The sequence below is a fragment of the Poecilia reticulata genome, chromosome 14, assembly GCF_904066995.2.
Source record: "Poecilia reticulata chromosome 14, P_reticulata-male-v2, whole genome shotgun sequence".
Lineage (NCBI taxonomy): Eukaryota > Metazoa > Chordata > Actinopteri > Cyprinodontiformes > Poeciliidae > Poecilia > Poecilia reticulata.
Window position 1 is genome coordinate 20,820,077 of NC_088843.1, and position 18,975 is coordinate 20,839,051.

Below are 18,975 nucleotides of genomic sequence, written 5' to 3' on the forward strand. Positions count from 1 at the left end.
GAGACTTTTATGGTGAAAGTTGAATCTCTGTGAATCAAGGGTTATGGTTCCTGACCTTTAGGATGCCCAAAGGTCAGAGTTCAGTCGTGGTTCCAGAAAGTAGACCTGACCTCTGGAACCGGCTACCACTAAAGCATCAGAACTCTATGGAACCGTCACCATAGCTGGTCCAAACAGAACCAGGCTCAGGTAGTTCCTTATGAGAACTTGTTGATTCTTGAGTAACTCTGCTGCTTTTGACCAGTAGGGGGCGCCATTTGTAAAGTTAAATTAGAGCATCACCACAAACACAGTTCAATACATTTTATTGAAAACCTAACAAGCTTCTGACCCGAATATTTAGTACCGGTTCTGGTGAGGAGGGGGTGGAGCTACAGCAGAAAGGAATTAGGAAACTGTCATGAGTCCAGCTGCAGGAGCCATAATTTAATCAATAATATTGACAGATGAACCTTCTGCTCAATTATCCGGAAGAACCTGCTATTTTAATCTGATTAAATTCAACCTCATTGGCTCAGCCCGATGACATCACTGTCACACCTTGGTGCTTGGCAGGGGGGCGTCTGCTAGTTCCTCCCCCTGTCCCGCTAGCTCCTCCCCTTCCGGGGGCAGATCTTCCTCACACACCCTGAAACCTGTGAAGGTGGGGCAGATGGGGAACCGGCGGAGCCAGCGGGTCCGTCTGACCACGCCCATCCCCACAGGGAAGTCATAGGAGGCGGAGCCTGGAGAGGGGGCGGGGCCTGATTTGGGGGCGGTGCTTGAGGAGCTCCACTGCACAAGTCCTCGCTCCTCCCTCGTTCCTGAACACAGAAGAAGAAAACAGGTGTGTGACATCACTGCAGCTCCATCTGTCAACAATAATTAGGTTTTGTGGGTTCCATTCTTGTAATATTTTTGGATTGGTTTTCTTAAGAAATAAATCTAATCAAAGGTACTTAATGCTTTTATGTATTTGTAGAGGCTTGATATTAAAAACTGAAATTCTGTGAAACATTCTGTAGAAAGTTCTCCATGAAGACTAGAACTGAAAATGCTCCTGATCAGCTGCTGCTATTGGCGACAGATGATTGGGTTGTTGTTCACCTGGTATTGTGTTGTCGAGACAAAAAGCCAGAAAACCTCCAACGAACATCTCAGTGGACAGAAGAACTGTCAGAATCTGATCCAGTTCTACAACACCTGAGCCAGAAGAGAGAGAATTGTTTCAGTAAGATGAAAACCAGTACAGCCAACCAGAAGCGTCTCTAACGTTCAGTTAGGAGGACTCCAGATTTTATTCATACTGAATCAGTTTCCAAATCAGAACCAGCTTGAGGTCCAGTTCTGGTCTATAGAACGACTGATTGGTCAGGAAGTCCAGCTGAACTCGCCTGGCCAGTCACAAGATGCAGTTGCCATGGCAATGACAACAAGTAGGACAGGTGACTGGAGGTCATGGACGCAGACCCAGCTGCTAGCAGTGTGTAACTCTGGTGTCATTTCATTATCCACCAGCAGGGGGAGTCAGCTCAGCGGTTATCTTTTAAATTGAGGGACTCAAAGCAGCAAATCAAGGAAAATATTAAAACAAAAACATCAACATGATGAACATCAACATTCTCAGGTAAACACACTCACCTGTCCTGATGGCTTTCGGATGTGCGTCCAAGTATGCTGGCAGCGTGAGGCCGAAAAACATTGAGAACCCGAGAACAAAAAGATTTCTGGAAGAGTTCAAATCAACCAGCTGCAGGTTTGATAGACCAACAGCTGTGATCATACCTGCAGATGAAGAAAAAAAAGGGTTAATGTGACGTCATCAACTCACCTGAGCTGAAAGAACCTGTGGCTCACCAAACAATGCTCACCAAACAATGTGCAGAACATTCCTCCAAGGATGGGATCCGGCAGAGAGGCAAACAGAGCCGTGAACTTCCCAACCGTTCCCAGGATGAACATGATCCCAGCTCCAAACTGCACCACCCGTCTGCTGCCCACCTGCACACAGGTTGACCTTCAGGCAAACATCGACACACACTGCAAAACGCCGTCATGTTCTCTTTCCATGGACTAAACACTCTGGCCTGGCCAGGTCTACAGAGTTTATTACCAACGCTGTTCTGAATCTCTGAGAAATATAGCTGGAGTGAGAAATTTTATCTCCTTCTCTAATTGTTATTCTTCATAGCGTTACTTCCTCATTAGACAATCTAAACCTGTTAAAAATCTCCTTGGTTTAGTTCAGAGCTGAACTAAACCAGCTCTGAACTGGTTTCAGAGCTGGTTCTGAAACTAAACCAGAGTTTAGTTTTAGAGTATTAGCTTCCTGATATTGTGTGGTTTAAATATCAGGAAATCAGAGAGAAAATGGAGCTCCTCATGTCTCATATCTAACTTAACCTGACATTTATACATATAGAGTCTACTGTTGTATAAAAAGACTCTGCACCGAGCGAGAACAAAATATTTTTATGACTTCTCCTTAAATAAAATGATTGTCATCCTCCTGAACATGAAGGTTTCATCATCCTCAGTAAGTGAAGAAGCATTAATGTAACTACAGAACTGATCTGTGTTGAGTCAATTGAGATTTGACTTATCAAACATCCGATCTTCTTCCTGCAACATGCATGTTGGACCTAATCAGAACCAAATTATTTAAAATGTTTTTCTTTGATTCCAGCCACCATTTTAGATCTGATGAATCTGTCCTTAGTACATGGACCACCAGTTTTTAAGCTAGCTGTAATGTAACTTTTACTTAGAAATCTTCTCAGTTGAGATGGCTTAATTACAGACCTATATCTAATCTTCCTTTCTAATTTATAATTCTTGAGAAAATAGTTGTTAATCAAGTATGTGAGCATTTAAATAGTAACGACCTGTTTCAAGAAGTCAGAAAATGTCTATGGATCCAGAGTTTACATAAACTCACCTGATCTCCAGTAATGGAGAACATCAGTGTTATTTTTGACCAAGAGTAGAACGTTCATCTTTACATTTCTATTAAGAACAAGCCAGATAACTGTTTAAGCAAAATAGAAAACCATTTCCCCTTTTCATCAGCAACACCCAGAGAGATTCCCACTGGCCTTAAATAACTGCAAAGCTGCCTTTGTTGGAAGCAGTACATAAAATTAAGACACTCCTTCCTAGTGATGACCAGAAACTACAAGACACTCTGGTCCCATGGTGACGTGACGTCAATTGACACTAAATAAACAAATGCATTTAAATAGAGCAGAACATAAAAATCCTATGATCAATAACCCAGAACTAGTAATAAATGGACCAGTAGGCCCAGGATTACTACATCCAGCAACAGATCAGCCAGTACCAGAAAATCCTGCACCAATTAATCTGGAACCAGTAAAACGTGGAGTAATCTGACCAGATAAAGAAAGCCCTCATTCATCCTGGAGAAGATTTTCACCTTGGTGATTCCAAGGACTCCGATGTTGGGACTGGAGGAGGTCGATCCATTTCCTGTCCCTAAAAGACCAGCAATGATGCAGCAGATTCCCTCAGTGAAGATCCCCCTGAAACAAGAAATGCGGCAAATCAACAACCTGAACAGCAAAGGGGCGGAGCCAGCCACCGACTTCCAGACTCACCTGTTGATAGCGTGAATTGGTGGCGGTGTGGCGCCCGACAGTCGGGCGCAGGCGTAATAATCTCCAATGGACTCCACAATCCCCGCCATGGTGGCACTCAGCATCCCCAACACGCCAGCAACAGTCACCACCGGCAACCCCCACTGACCTGTAGGACATCACCATCATCATCAGCCCTGTGTCTTTATTACATCAGGGGCGTCACCTTGGCGAATCCCTTACATGGGTAGGGCATCCTGAACCAGGGAGCTGACGCCATGATGTCCCCACGAGCGTCGGTCCGTCCTTTGTGTCCATAGCGATCCGGGTCGTTAGGGAGCAGGTCAGTCAAAGTCAGAATGTAACAAACGAGCCAGACCAGCATTATGGCGAGGATGATCTGAGATGAGATTCAGAGGATAATATCACTACATCACGTCATCGCTGACTTCACCGCCTCTGTGGAGTCTCATTTACAGGAAACATCTTGAAGATCTGGACTCTGGTGGACGTCAGTCCTTTTCTTCTGCTGTAAACAGGAACAGGAAATGATGTTGTCCTCAGGTACTGAGCAAATAGCACAATCAGTAACATACACCTGTTGAGAGAAACAGACATGTCTGTTAAGGGTTACGTGTTTCAAACTGATAAGTCGAGATGCTGATAGGTGGAAAGGGGTCTTACAAAGCAGACAGGCCCCAGTGGGCCCCAGCTCTGTCTCCAGCGGTGGTGAACACGGACAGACCGATCAGGGAGACGGTTGGTGTGATGGTGAGTGGACCAATGTACTCCAATAGCAGACCAGGCAATCCAGATAAACCAATCACAACTTCTACCAGACTCGATATGATGATGGATCCCTGAATCTGTAAACAAGCAAACAATAAAACATCTCCAGCATGGGCTCCTATAGAAAACAGAAACATCACAGAATCTTTTAGACCCTGAAGAACGAATTTCCTCCAACCCAGCGGAGAAGATGCAGGCTGGCTAGGGGTCAGGAGGGCACTGTGGGGGTTCAGAGGTGACATACTACTCCACCAGGACTCCGTGCCATAAAATACTAAATGGATCAGAACCACCTTAACAATGCAGTTTTAAGATAAACTGAAGTCTGACAAGATTGAGTAATGTCTAATATTATCAGACCTGCAGCAGAACCTGGCAACTTCTGACTTTGATCAACAGAAGAGAACCAGGCTCCAGTAGAGAGTCAGAGGTCCAGTTCTGGTCCCGTCCAGAGTTTGTCATTACCTTCTCTGAACCAGGTTCAGACCCTTAGAGTTTAGTCTTCTTTAAGAACTTGTTGAAGTTGTCTGAAGAGTCCAGAGTTTCGATGGGTTTTGTTTTGGTTCTTACGATTCCTGATGCAGAGATTCTACCAAGGTATGAGTCAAAAGTTAACTTGGCGTCAGTGTGGACCCTTAAAACTTGAATTTCATTAGTCCTGACCCATATCTAGATGCCTGACCACCTGGGTCATCATCATACCTCTCTGATCCGAGGGTGCCAGACATGGGAGGTGTTGAGGGGAAGACTCCAGTTCCCATAAATCACATCTGGAAATAAAACCCAGAAATATCAGACTCACCGTGTTTACTTACAGAAACAAAGCATCAGTGCTCAGAAATGAAACATCACCTTCACTGGGACACGCCCAGCGGTCCAGGCTGAGGATGGCCTGAGCAGGAATCAGGAAGGCAAAAGCACTGGCCTGAAACAAAGGGAGCCTGGAAGCACAGACTCACTTTAGTCGTAAGCTCCTCATATTCTCCTGAAGCTTCAGCAGAGACCTACCTGACTCCAAAAGTGGTCTGGATCAGCGTTGTGATTCCAACGGTGGTGAAAATGGTTCCGATCAGCTGACTCACAGTGTTTTGGTCTCGTCCGACACACATAGCTTCAGCCAGAAGGAATGGGACTGCCACGGTGCCGCTGAAACATGTCAGGTAATGCTGTGAACCAATGAGAAAAGTGTCACCCTTCAGTCTCAGCAGAAAGCTCAATGACCCAAATGGTGGTTCCGTCCCCAGTGGGCAGTTGATGAGCAGTTTTGATCAAATTAACCAGTTGTCCGTAAAATTACTTTTGCTCCGGTGTGCAACGTTGCCAAACCAATGTCAGACTCAGAAACTTCTCTGGTCTCAAGAAACCGATCAACCGCTGGTAGTTTTGGCCGTGCTACAGTTTGGTTCTGACCCACTGTGATGGAGCTGCTTCCCTGTCAAGGATCAAGGACTCAGCCTCCCATACAGGAAGGTGCTTCAGATCCGCTACCCAAAACAGGATCTCCTTGGCAACGCCCCAAATAAAACTGATTGGAAATCAACTCTGGGGGAGGAAAACCTAAAACTCTTCAATGTTGCACTTCAATGTTGACCAATGAAGTAAAATGACTTCATTGGTCATTTGATTATTGCTGCCAAGAATAATTAGAAGTTATTTTAGGGAAAACCGGCTCCAGCAGGATTCTGTCAGAACCTCCAGATTTACTGGATCGGACTCCTGAACAGGATTTAAATGGACTGAACCGTTTTAGGCTGTTTGAAGAACATCTTTGCTTTGTGACGTATTCATCAAGAACAAGACAAAGTAAACTGAATCATCCAGTCAGATTCCACCTGACCCTTTATGGTCTGCAGAGTTCTGACAGAACCGTTCTGGCTGGAACTGGACCGGTTTAGTCTGATTCTCACCTGTAGTCCCAGCAGGATGCACAGGTACCATGGTGGGACGTCTTCAATGGTGTAAATCATGTCTAGTCCCGCCCTCTCTGCTCTGGTTGGCTGGTTTATGGATGAGTCGGCCTTGCTCGGCCTGCGGCCCCGTCCATCTTCCAGGTGATCCCGGCTCTGTTTGGACACAGATGCAGCAGCCTGACCAGGTATTCAGGTTTAACAGATGGAGTTCAGGAATATTTAGTGAGAATAAGATGCTGACTGCAGAAGAAACGGTTTAGTTCTGAGAAAACAGATTTTTCTACATCAGCAGTTTTGAATCCACTCGTTAAGGTCCAGAATTTTGTTCCAGGTCCAAAACACTGAGGCCAGATAATTAGGACATTAGCAGCAGTTGCCTCTCTGATTAGCTTCCCTTGAAGGCTTTTAAAAGTAAAGAGTTTTTTCCTGTCTGAGAAACCCAGGGAAGCTGAATGAGCATAACTTCGCCTTTAAATTCATCCTGCAGGATAAACATATCAGTATGAATCCACTAGCTGGTTCTCCTCACCAATAAAAACCCAGCCTGAGAGGCAGTAGCCAATCAGCAGCCGGTCTCAGCTGAGCCTTACAGCAGATGGCGCTGCAGGTAAAATCTACCTGTGTCCAACAAGAAACAGAAGAAAACAGGAATGCATTCCTAAGACGACTAATACGTTTTATGTTTTTATTTACCAATCAGACATTGAACAATGTTTAGTCGCTGTTGATGTTCTGACCAGAGTTCTTCCAGAGTCTGCCTTGCTACAAGAGCAGAAAATGGAAACAAACGACTGAAACGACAGGGCGAGCTTCCCATTGGCAGCTTTCTGTGGTCAGACAGAAACGGCAAGAAACATCCAGAAAAGGCCAGAAGGGGCCAGAAACAAAAACATGGCCTGTGTGACAACAGAAACAGCCAGAAACGCAAAGAAATGGCCAAACACAACTTGTGTGAGGACAGAAATGGCAAGAAATGGCCAGAAACAGAAATGGCAAGAAACAGCCAGGAAAGGCCAGAAACAGCCAGGAACAAAAATCAAAGAAATGGCGTATGTGATAACAAAAACGGCCAGAAAAAGCAAGGAGTAGCCAGAAACGGCAAGAAACAAAGATAAATGGCCAAAAACGTCCTTTGTGAGGACAGAAACAACAAGAAACAGCAAGAAGCTCCCTGTGAAAGAACAGAAATGTTGGAATAAAACTGACAGCAACTGCAGGAAGGTGCTGGTTCAAACTTTTGCAGAAGAGACAAATTACTAACAGAGGTGTTTTTCTCTGGAGAACTTTAGGTTCTCCAGAGGAAACTTTAGGTCATTTTCAACTTTAGGTTGTTTGGAAATAACCTTTGACCCTTAGAGAAGCAACAGTTGCTAAGTTTTTCCACCGTACCATTGTGCTAACACCTCCTGATTCTGCATAGCAGGAATCTGATGATGACCTGCTGGCTAGCAGTTAGCCCTTAGTAGCTAATTAGCAGCTCCTGGTTCCGACACAACCTCTTCACAAAAAGCAGAAAGGAGATGCTTGTTTGTTGTGATTCGCCTAACAGAAGGAAGTGATTGGTTCTCATTGTGATTCCAGGTGAATCTAACTGAGGAATGCAGTAACTGTGTAAATCATTGGCATGGACTATAAACCGCTGATTGTGTCACTGTGACCCAATTCAGAGCAAACAAACTTCAGTACCACTTCCAGGAAGGTGCACGTGTTTCTGAGAATGGACACAACACCTGAAGCAGGTGTTATGTACCTGTGTGTCCAGAGGTGCATCGACACCTGAAGCTGGACGATTTTTAGGTTTTGTTTGTCACAGATTTAATAATATTTCTTCACAGAAGCCGTTTCTGAATGAGAGTGGTCATCTGATTGAAACTGAAACAAAGTTCAACTCTGAGCCCTGAAAGCCTCACCTCAAGTTCTTAGTACTCCCCCAATCTGGACCAGAACCAGGACGAGAACCAGGATCAAAACTGTGAATGCCTTACCTTGGTGTCGTCCTCCATCCGAGCTGCAGTCGTCCGTCTGAAGGAACTCTGGGCTTCAGGATAAAGTCCGGCAGATTATTAACAGATTATTAACCATCAGCACAGAAACCTTTACCCATCTCACACCTGAGCTCACCTGGGGGGCCAATCATTGGCCCCGAGGACAGGAAGAAGCTGAGAGCAGCACACCTTCATCACCAGCCGCTCTCGCTGTGAGGCCTGGAAGGAAGCTGTGATGAAACTGCTTCAGCAGACAAAAGGCTTCCTGTTGACCTCTGACCTTAGGGTTCTGTCATGGCCTGATAGTCGGACAAGGAAACTCGTCAGGCAGAGGCATCTTCCTCCTCGATCAACATGAAGAGCAAAACATGGGCCTGGATTCAGCTGGAGTTGGAATGGTGTGTGGAGGCAGCTTTCAGGTGGTTCTATACTGGTTCTTCACTGGTTCCGCCTGCCTTCATCATGGCCGGTTCCACGGCAGTGTGACATCACGCTGAAGGACAGGAAACCGTCGCGCTGATGTCTCTCAGACAGCATCTTCATCGTCATCCTGGTGAAGTTAATTAAGTTGATTTCTTTCTTTATCCAAAGTGAGTCAAACCTCGAGGACAGCAGGTGGGAAACATCATCAGGATGTGACCTCTGACCCCTAATAAATAACCCACCGACAAAGGGAAATGTTTCACACATGCAGCATTTTTATTGCATTTCCATCTGTAAACAATATTAAAACAATTTCCACTTTGCATCATTTTCAACTCAGACAAAAATAATAAAAAAATCAAACCTTCAAAAAGTCATCAGACAAACAGTTAAAACCAGTTCAGACCAGTTCCCACTGGTTCAATCACAGGATGCTGAGATGTTTAGAACATTTTAGACGTTGTGTAAACCAGTTGAGACCAGGTCAGACCAGTATTAACCTCAACATACTTCAGTCCAGTTCAAAATAGTTTATACAAGTTTTAACAAGGTCAGACAGTTATGACCAGTTAAACCAGTTCAACCCGGTTTTAACCAGTTCTGACCATGTCAGGCACATTTAATCTACTTCTCACCAGTTCAGAAGATTGTTTGCTGGTTCAGTTAAACTTTGTGGAACCAGTTCCAGCTGATTTAACCTATTTCAGACCATTAATACCCAGTTCAGACCAGTTTAGACCAATTTAAACATGTTTTAACCAGGTTAGATCAGATTAAACTACATAGCAGCTTTAATCAGATAATATTGAAATAAATTTAGACATTGAAACCATTTCAGACCAAGCCAGTTTAAATATCTGTTCTGGCCCGATTAAATCCATTAACTCTGAAATTCCCACTGAAATACTTTGACTGGACCAGGAACTGGGCAGATCTGACAAGTCACTGGGAGAATCAGCTGCTAGAGAACCTGTTCTCTGATAGGCTGATTTGGAGAACCGACTCATGGGACCAAAATTCACCAACACTTCAAAACGCCTCCAGACAAGGAGCTGGAGGACAGAGACCGGACTGGACCAGATCAGAACGGACCAGATCCAACCATACCAGAGAAAAGGAACAGAATAGGCACAAGCAAACCGGACCAAGTTGGACCAGAGGAACCATCGTGAGACTGAAATGAGCTGAAAACCAGGAGAACCAGATGAAGGGAGGATGAGGACGTGAAGGAGGAAGAAACTCCTTGGTCACGTGACCTGAAGCGTCCAATCAGAACCAGACACTGAGAGGAACAGGAAGCAGGCAGTCTTCCTGCCCAGGGTATCATTCAGGGGAATGAGGGATGGTCCTGCCAGACTGGTTCCAATGCTGGTTCCCAGTACATCACAGACTGTTGACTTCAACCCAAACCCAGCATCCAACGTCTTCTTCTCTGCGGCTCATTTCTGAACAGGAAGTCCCTCAGCCGCAACAGGAAGTCCCTCAGCCGCAGCAGGAAGTCCCTCAGCCGCAGCAGGAAGTCCCTCAGCCGCGGCAGGAAGTCCTTCTGCCGCAGCAGGAAGTCCCTCAGCCACAACAGGAAGTCCTTCTGCCGCAGCAGGAAATCCCTCTGCCGCAGCAGGAAGGAACCGTCTGCGTGTTTCAGATCGCTGTTGACCATGCCAGGTCCACGTTTGGCCCCAGCGCCTCCACAGTGTCACTAAACCTCTGGCATTTCACACAGAAATATTTCTGGGTCACATAAACCCGATCAATAAAGATGAAAATCACATCCGGTCCGACAGTTTAATAATTTGTATCCGATTCCAAACCAAATAAAAACTTATCACTTCGTTCGATTGTTTTCTCTGACCTGTGCAGCGTGAAGCCGCTGCTCGGCCCGCCCACCGTTTCACCTGGAGCCACACCCAGGTGAGGGGTTGGGGGCGGAGCCTCACCTGCTGGTTCCAACTGAAGATGGTGTCTGCAGGTGAGGAAACTCTCCATCAGGGGCCGAGCTGAGTTGATTCACTGGTTGATTGATCAACTGATCAATTTCTGATTGAAGGACGCAAGAACCTATAACCTGAACCTAGCATCCATGGAAACACAGCAGTAAGATCAATACATTGATTTTTCTTCATAAATATAAACTCTGCCTTAAATATTGATTATTGATGTCCGTCTGTGTTCAGACCCCGCCCACTGCGTGAAGCCGGCCTCCAGCGTCAGCAGCTCTTCAGCGGCGCGCTGCAGAGACACAGAAAGGCTGTTTACACTTTATCCACATCATCAATTCATTGATTATTGGCTCGGTCTGAACCAGGTGCTTCCTGAAGGTAAAGTTGCTCTCCATCCTGTGCTCAGGTCACACAATAAACTGCGCCCACTGACACAGGCGTGAGCATCGCTGCTGTTTCAGATCATCAACTCATCTCAGACAAAAGCAACCTGAATAAAAGCTAAAAGTTTTTAAATCATGATTTAAAAAGCCCTGAAGGAAAAAGCTCCAAACCAACCCGGGCCTGAGGTTCAGTTAACCAGCCTGACCTCCGCAACCCAGAGGTCACAGAACCTGCCTGACAACAGGAAGTAGGCCACAAGAGTTCCAGAAGCAGCTCTGATGTGCAAAACCTCCAGAGAACATGAGAAACCCCTAACCTCTAACAGCTAACCTCAAACAGCTAAACAATAACAGCTAACCTCTAACAGTTAAACTGTAAGTGCTAACTGCTACATTACTGAGGAACAAAACTGATCATGTTGCTAGAATTGATAAAATGGATAAGACATAGGAAAATTTCCACACTAATCTCACACCCCACCTGTGGAGACCCAGAACCCCTGGCAGAACCGGACAGAACCCTGAGGAGAACCAGCCCGAACTGGACTGAGGAGGTTCTAATTGGACCAGGGACATGTCTAGGAGATGCAGGTCTGGAACATCTACAGCGGATCAGCTCAGGGACATCAGCAAACGCGTTCCCATTGGAAACACTTGATGGGACCAGTTACTGCGTTCAGGGTGTGAATACTTTTTCACACAGAAAACCTGCTCATTTCTCAGGCTGTCTAATGCCAACATGAGTTGATGATCTGAAACCCTCAGAGGAATCTGGGAGGGGCGTGAATACTTTCTACAGACTGATCCAGCCAGTGCCTGCTGGGACACTCTGAAGCCGCTCTGCAGACCAGTTTACTCAACATCTGTTTGCAGGTGAGAAAGTCTGAGGCGTGCCCATGAGCAAGGCACCGGCAGTCAAACAGAGGGGAACGTAATGGCGCCCAGGGAAGTAATGGCGCCCGCGGAAATGATGACGCCCACCATGGTTAAAGAGCAGTTGGACAGTTTATTAACAGATTCAAACAGAAAGACATGTACACTGGTCAGAGTCTCTGATCTGCAAACAGACGGTAAAAAGAGTCCGACAGTCACAGCAGAGAGAAGATCCACCTTCATCATCCTCGTCTGGCTAACAGTCAGTGTGTCCTACCTGTCCCACCTGTCCCACATGTCAAACCTGTCCCCGGTCCATGAACTCAGGCTCAGGGCTCCAAACACAGAACGAGTGAGACGTCAAAACAAAACATCTCTGAACGTAAACCAGGAGGATCCAAGAGCTACATCGCACAATCTGATTGGCTAAAACTACTTCCTGTTTACTGGAACCCACCTTACTGGGAACCAGGTGAGATCCAGATTAAAGGGACCCAGTGTACCAATGAACTGAACTGACTGTTGGAGCCAATCAAACACAGCTGCGATGATGTAAGCAGACTAGGGACTGGAGTGTGTGACTCCCGACCATGTTCTGGACCCCCAGCCTCAGTTTGGACCACACTCAATTTCACAGTTAAACGTCTAAACAGAACTTCAAAATAAAGTACAAATATTTTCAGTCAAACTCGACAGGAAGTGATGTCAGTGTGTCAGCATTTCAAGCCCCAGTAGGACCTGAAGGGTGCGCCAGAGCGTCATCGAAAGATACAAAAATAAAACTGTGAGCCATTTTGATCGATGACCTCACCATTATGGAGCCTGATGAGAGATTAGTGTTTACAACAGGTCAGGTAGGAGTGATGTCATCATGATGTCAGCCTCGTGAGCCAATCATCGCTTTGAATCTCCTGATAAATGATGACATCAGCGAGCTGAAATGCTGCCACCTGACCAGGTGGTAGATTAAGCACCGCCCCCTGCCATCTGAGGCTCCTCCCCTCCTCTCCACACAGGAAACAGTCCTTATTAGTCTGGGTGGGCTCCTCCCAGTGAATGAAAGGGGCGGGGCCAGTGTAATAGGGGCGGGGCCTATGCTACGTTTCGAACTGCGTGAGCAGCGCGCGGACCTCGGGTGTCAGCTGCTTGGCGGCGCTAGCTGCTTCGGCGATGGCGCGGCGGTACGGCCCCTTCCTCTTCTTGTCGAAGCGCGACTGGAACGTCTCGAGGAAGGGCGAGAGCTGCGCCAGCGGCAGGAAGGAAGTGGTGGGCGAGCCGAACCAGGAGACCCGTGCCTCCTGCCGCACCGCCAGCCCAGTGTCGCCGCGGCGCGCCACCGTGATGCCCAGCACGCGTGCCGGCCACCAGGGGAAGCCGTAGATCTTGGCCCAGACGATGTCGCCGACGCACACGGTGCGGCCATCCGGCAGCAGACACTTGGATACGGACTTGGAGAAGACGGACGACGAGGACGAAGACGAGGAGGAGGAGGACGTGGACGACTTCCTGCGGCGCTTCGGGTCGCCGTCCTCCTCGTCCTCGCCCGCCAGCGGGGTGCACAGAGGGACGAAGGAGGAGGGTGGGGCAGGGGGAGGGGCAGAGGAAGAGGAGGGTGGGTCCCCAGGGGGCGGGAGGTCAAAGGTCTCTGTGGAGCTGCACTCTGAGTGGGAGGAGTCTAGGGAGCAGGAGGACGGCAGGGGAGGCTCCGCCTCCTGCCAGCCAGCTCCTTCCTGTGCCTCTCCGTCACTCGTTTCTATGGCGACAACGGCCGGGGGCGGGGTGGGAGGAGCTGGCGGCGAGGGGGTGGGGCTTGCGGCAGGTCGGGGCGACGCCTCAGAGGCGGAGCTCGGCGCCGGGTCGTCGGTACGATACCTTTGAGGTTTGAGGCGCATTCTGGGTGGCAGCGGCGTAGGGACGGCGGCACCACCCGGGTTCTGCAAGCGGCGGGTGAAGTGGACCTTCTGGCCGTGGTTCTGCAGCGCCGCGGCCCGGGTCACCGTCTTGCCACGGTCCTGGTTCTGGTCTTTGGGCCGGCGGTGTGGAGCCAACTTCTGGAGGACCTTGCGGGCGTCGGGCCGGTCTGGCGCCGGGGTCAAAACCTTCTTAGAGTTCAGCTGCAGGCGCATCCGGCCGGATGCCGCCGTCGAGGAAGAGGAGGAGACCACGCCTCTCAGGACACGCCGCGAGGACTGCGGTCCTGGTAACCCTGATGACCGCTTGTCGGCACTGCGCCCCGACTTGTCGTCCATCTTCAAACGCTTCAACTCTGAGGACATAGGAGCGTCCGCTGGCCGGCGCCGCCGCGTCGCCTCCTCCCCCCGTCGCGCCTCCCGGTGGCCGCCTGACGCCACCACACCTTTGCACTTATCACAGAGCACCTGTCGGGGGCGGAGCTTGATGGCGTTCATGATGGAGGTGGGCTCCTCACTGCGGTAGCGCCGCTTCGGCCTCTTGATCTTGCGAGGCGGCGGCTGAGGTAAGGCCTGCTGGTAGGTGTCCCTGATGAACAGAGGCGGCGGGTACGGCGCCCCCTCCTGGAACAGCGGCGGCGGCTTGGGGCAGCAGGGCTGGGGGGCGGCTGCCTCGTCCAGCTCAGTGTGCGGCCCGTCGCTAGCGGCGGCCTGCAGAGACGCCGCTGGACGGCAGCGGTTGTCTCGTCTGGGAAACACGGTGACAGGAATCCCGAAAGGTCCGAACCTGCAGAGACATGGCAGTACTGTTAGAACCAGAACAGCAGCTGGTACCAGAACATCTGATCAATAGAATCGACCAGATCAGAACTGGGTCAAAACCCCCTGACAACCGAGAAAACACCACCAAGCTTTGGAGAGTCTGAATGGTTGTGGCTCAGCTCACTTCCAATCTGATTGTTGTTTTTGGTCCAGAACTTCTGAATCAAAACCTGCTGAGTCATCAGCTGGTCTGGAAGGGTCAATCATAACCCAACGAGTATTCCTGCAGCGCTGGATGAGAGGAACCCAACTAGAACCAACCAGAGCCCTGTCAGAACCAACCAGGTGGGGGTCATCAGGTGAAATAAAGCTGCCATCATCATTTGTTTTTTAATAGTTTGTTTTTATCTAGTGGCTCTTTAATTTTATTGTCTGTATGAATGGGCCAGATAATTTCCTTCATGATCAATGAACTACCTACCTAACTTTTCTGACCCATAGAACCCCGACCTCACCAGTCTCTCTCTAGAGACCAAGCTGGCTGAGCTGTTACTGAGACCAAGGTCTGTAGAGGTTTTGTCGATCAGGGGTCTCCCAGTCTAGTCCTCAAGGGCTGCACAATACAACTTTTAGATGCATCTCTGCTCACACACCTGGATCAAATAACCTGCTTGTTCCCAGCCTATTGCAGAGCTGAATGAATGCTGCTGAGGGAATTCAGACATTTTTTAGCACAGATGCATATAGAAGTTGCAGGATGGTAGCCCTTGAGGACTGGACTGGGAGACCCCTGCTGTAGAGGTTCTGCCTCTGGTGCACAAGAACATCAAGCATGACCCAAAACTCAGCAGGACACCATGTTGGTTCTGTTTGTAAGCTCTGAGGACAATTGACGAAGGTTCTGGACCTTTGAACCCATGCAGAAACCAGAACCAAAACAATGCTGGCGATCCGGTTCTCTCACAACCAGCTCTGTCAGAGGAGATAATCATGTAAAGACAACAAGTTGGAGATGATGTGGAGAACCCGACACTGGCTCAGCTACTGGAAAAACACCAGAGAAGAAGGTCTTCCACTAATGAATGGATGGATCCAGTCAGAAACCATCAGAACTTTTCAGGACCAACCACTAACGGGGTCGGTTCTGACGACTGATCCTAAACCCACATGGCATCAGAAGTTCTGTTCTCACAACAATACGAAACCTGCTGTGGGTGTTGTGGGTGTGATCAGTACCTTTTGGACACGTCCATCAGAACCCCAGAGAAGACCTGCTCCCCCAGCCGGAACGACACCACAAGCGCGTCATCGATCACGTGCTCCAGGCTGACTCGGACCTCGGTACCAGGACTCAGGTCCAGCACAGAACTCGGTTCCGACCCAGAGCTATCCTCGTGCTTCGGTCCCGATGAGCTCTTACAGAACCCGTTGGCAGGTTCTGAGTTCTCATCCAAAACTGAATCCTCCGTAGGTCCAGGTACCAACTCCTCCTGCTCCAGAATTGTGTAGCACCGGTCCAGTTCCGTGGTCTCGGTAGGTTCTGCTGGTTCGGCCAGAGATAGACCAGCCTCAGAGACCGGAGCGGGGTCCGGAACCGAGTGCAGAAAAACTGCGGGGGGTTGCGTGTCCAGGGGAATGGTTTGATAGGTACTGGTACTGTCTGAGTTCGGCAGTCCGGGAAAGACCCTCTCAGAACCGCTGCAGTCCACCGGGAGGTTCGAAATGCCTGTGGTCGCGGTTTGGTTCGGGTGGACGCCGCTCCGGTTCAGCACATCCTCTGTGGTCCCGCTCCGGTCCAGCTGACCCTCTGTGGTTCTGTCTGTCGCGGGTAAAACCGGTCCCGCCCCGGGGTTCTGCTCTGGACCAACATGGCGGCTCTCCCTGGATTCTCCGTTGTCTGGGTTCCCGCCTGGACCTGATTCTGGGCCGTCGCTGGGTTCCGCCGGAATCTCGTGATGTGCGGGGCTGTACGGTCCGGGTTCCGGCGGACTCTCGGACCGTGTTGTGGTCGGAACCGCAGCTCCTGGCTCCGCAGCCACGGCCGCCATTTTGTTCCGTTGATCTACTGAGTGGCAATAAAGCCCCGCCCTCCTGCTCCGCAGCCTCTTGCCTAGAGCTGCTCTGATTGGTCCGATGTCCTGTCAGTTAATGACAGCGGGGCAGAGCGACGTCTGTGATTGGCTGATTCAGCGAGACTCTATGGCTTCGCATCGTTTGTCAGCCGGTGAAACTGGCGGCGCATTCTGTGGTCGGGGCTTCTCTCTATGAAACCCTCCGGATCTCCGGCGGGAAGACCCGTTAGGATCCAGCAGCAGGATCACGTGACTAATGTGAGCCACATCGGAGCAAAATCTCTTAAATAACTGAATAAGGAACTCCAGGCTAATCATAAACCTACATCTCATATGTATATTAAAATATTCCACTTTATTAATTATTATTGATGCGATCAGGCTGGATTCATCTAAGCAAATAAGATGTTGTGACTCCTCCCTCACTGCTGCCACCATCCATATATTCTCTGTTCTCCATCCAAATATGTTCTTCCAGTCTCACAGTTTATCTGCTTCACTGTTTCTCAACAATGAAGGAGTCACTGGTGTATTACTTCTCCCAATAGAAAGTCAATGCTTCCTCTGACAGCATTTGACTTCTCAAAGCTTTGGTTGTAGAAGATGTTTGCTTTTGCTAATCCAGGTTCTGGTCCTGAAGGAGGTTTTATTCCTGTTATATGGGAGTTACTTCTTTCTACTGCCACTTGATTAAGCCAGTAAATGTCTGGTTTACTCACCATCATAACCTGGACATGATGTAACGTGAAGTTACCAGGATTAATTTCAATCTGTTTGATGTGTTTTGGTACTCTTGTACATCGTCGAAAGACGAATTTGTTTGTCTCTTGGTTTGAATTGCTATTGGAAACTGGCTCTAGGTAGATAGGGAATTTGTTTGAGAAAGCAAGCTCCTCCCACACCACTCAATATCAATTCCAGCTGGGCCATCAACCAGCTAACTGTAGGGGAATGAATCCTGAATGGATCAAAACACAGATGATGACTGAACAGAACCTGAACCGGGTCACTGCAGCTCAGTTTAAAACAAAGCTTAGGGTCTAAAGTCTTTATTTTAATCTTACATAGTAAGTGGACAGTTCTGTTCACCTGGACCAGACCAGGTGAGGCTAATTTCTGAACAGATTTTTTAATTCTTCTGATGCCTTTCAGTGTCACAACGTAGCCCTTTGATATCTCAAGATGTAATGGGCATTATAATAATAATAATAATAATAATAATAATTATTATTATTATTATTATTATTATTATTATTATTATTATTATTATAGTATAGAAAAGGACATGACAAGCCAAACGGGTGAACTGAAAAGCAAAACAGCGAAAGGGAATGGACCAGAAGCAGAATAACCATCAGGAATAAAACTAAAGCACAAAAACATCTGCAGTCAATTCAATAACATGGAGACAAACAGGAGTCAACAAGGACTAACATGGGGCTACAGGTCACACACCCTCCAGCAGGGGGAGCAGTTTGGACCCCCTTCTATTAGTTTAACCATTTAGAAATGGTATTAGATACTTAGCAACCCTGAACAGGAGCACCTAGTCTAACATACTTTAGAACAACATTAGATTAGTTTTCTTTCCTCTTGTTTGTTTTTCTTTTTAATTCATGTAAAGCACTTTGAATTGCCTTGTTGCTGAAAATGTGCTATATAAATAAAATTACCTTACCTTACCTTTAATAGGAGACAAAGCAGCGACAGCAGGTGATTATCCAGTGTTCTTCCTATGTGAGGACCAGTGGTGGGAAGTAACGAAGTACAAGTACTTCGTTATTGTACTTAAGTACAATTTTCGTGTATCTGTACTTTACTTAAGTAGATTTAATAATTTATACTTTCTACTTTTACTCCACTACATTTTACAGTAAGTATCTGTACTTTTTACTTCACTACATTTCTACAAAACTGTCGCGTTACTCGCTACATTCAAGTCGCATTGCTCTTTTTTTCCGTTAAAATGTGACGTTCAGGGACTTAAGGTGGCGCCGTAAAATCCAAGCAATAACGTGACTTACGTGTCTGTTGTCACCCATCACCTCCCCCTTTACTGGCACGCGGAGCTCCAAGACATGCGCAGTGGTTTCCTCTGAGCGGCAGAAGATATCTGTCTAATCGTCAGTATTATAATAGCGTTGCATAAATCATAGATATGGTGACATGTAAAATCAGCAGCGCTTCGCTTTCACAGACTGGGGACTTCGAGAGAACTTTTAGTGTCACTTGGAAGGAAAGCTTAAAGAAAGGTAAGCTCCGTGGACGTGATTCTAGCAAAGCTAGCTGTACAAAGACACATGTTGCATTTGCATGAAAAAAGTTTGTCACTCATGGCTGAATTATTGTGCGG

At 47.8% G+C, this 18,975-nt stretch overlaps 2 protein-coding genes across 2 annotated transcripts; both read right to left on the reverse strand.

Moving 5' to 3' along the window:
• Positions 1–288: 288 nt before the first annotated feature.
• slc23a1 (solute carrier family 23 member 1) lies at positions 289–8,842 on the reverse strand. Its single transcript, XM_008401847.3, has 15 exons — positions 8,396–8,842; positions 8,260–8,312; positions 6,272–6,427; positions 5,373–5,530; positions 5,217–5,305; positions 5,067–5,134; positions 4,260–4,441; positions 4,053–4,173; positions 3,819–3,975; positions 3,597–3,744; positions 3,416–3,521; positions 1,851–1,980; positions 1,621–1,764; positions 1,087–1,182; positions 289–803 (listed from the first exon to the last, which is right to left on the reverse strand). The coding sequence occupies exons 1-15, from the start codon at positions 8,409–8,411 to the stop codon at positions 535–537; spliced, it is 1,893 nt and encodes a 630-aa protein (XP_008400069.1). The 5' UTR covers positions 8,412–8,842; the 3' UTR covers positions 289–534.
• A 3,149-nt stretch (positions 8,843–11,991) lies between these two features.
• pwwp2a (PWWP domain containing 2A) lies at positions 11,992–16,630 on the reverse strand. Its single transcript, XM_008401846.3, has 2 exons — positions 15,787–16,630; positions 11,992–14,575 (listed from the first exon to the last, which is right to left on the reverse strand). Exons 1-2 carry the CDS (start codon positions 16,596–16,598, stop codon positions 12,976–12,978), a joined length of 2,412 nt encoding a protein of 803 aa, XP_008400068.1. The 5' UTR covers positions 16,599–16,630; the 3' UTR covers positions 11,992–12,975.
• Positions 16,631–18,975: the final 2,345 nt, after the last annotated feature.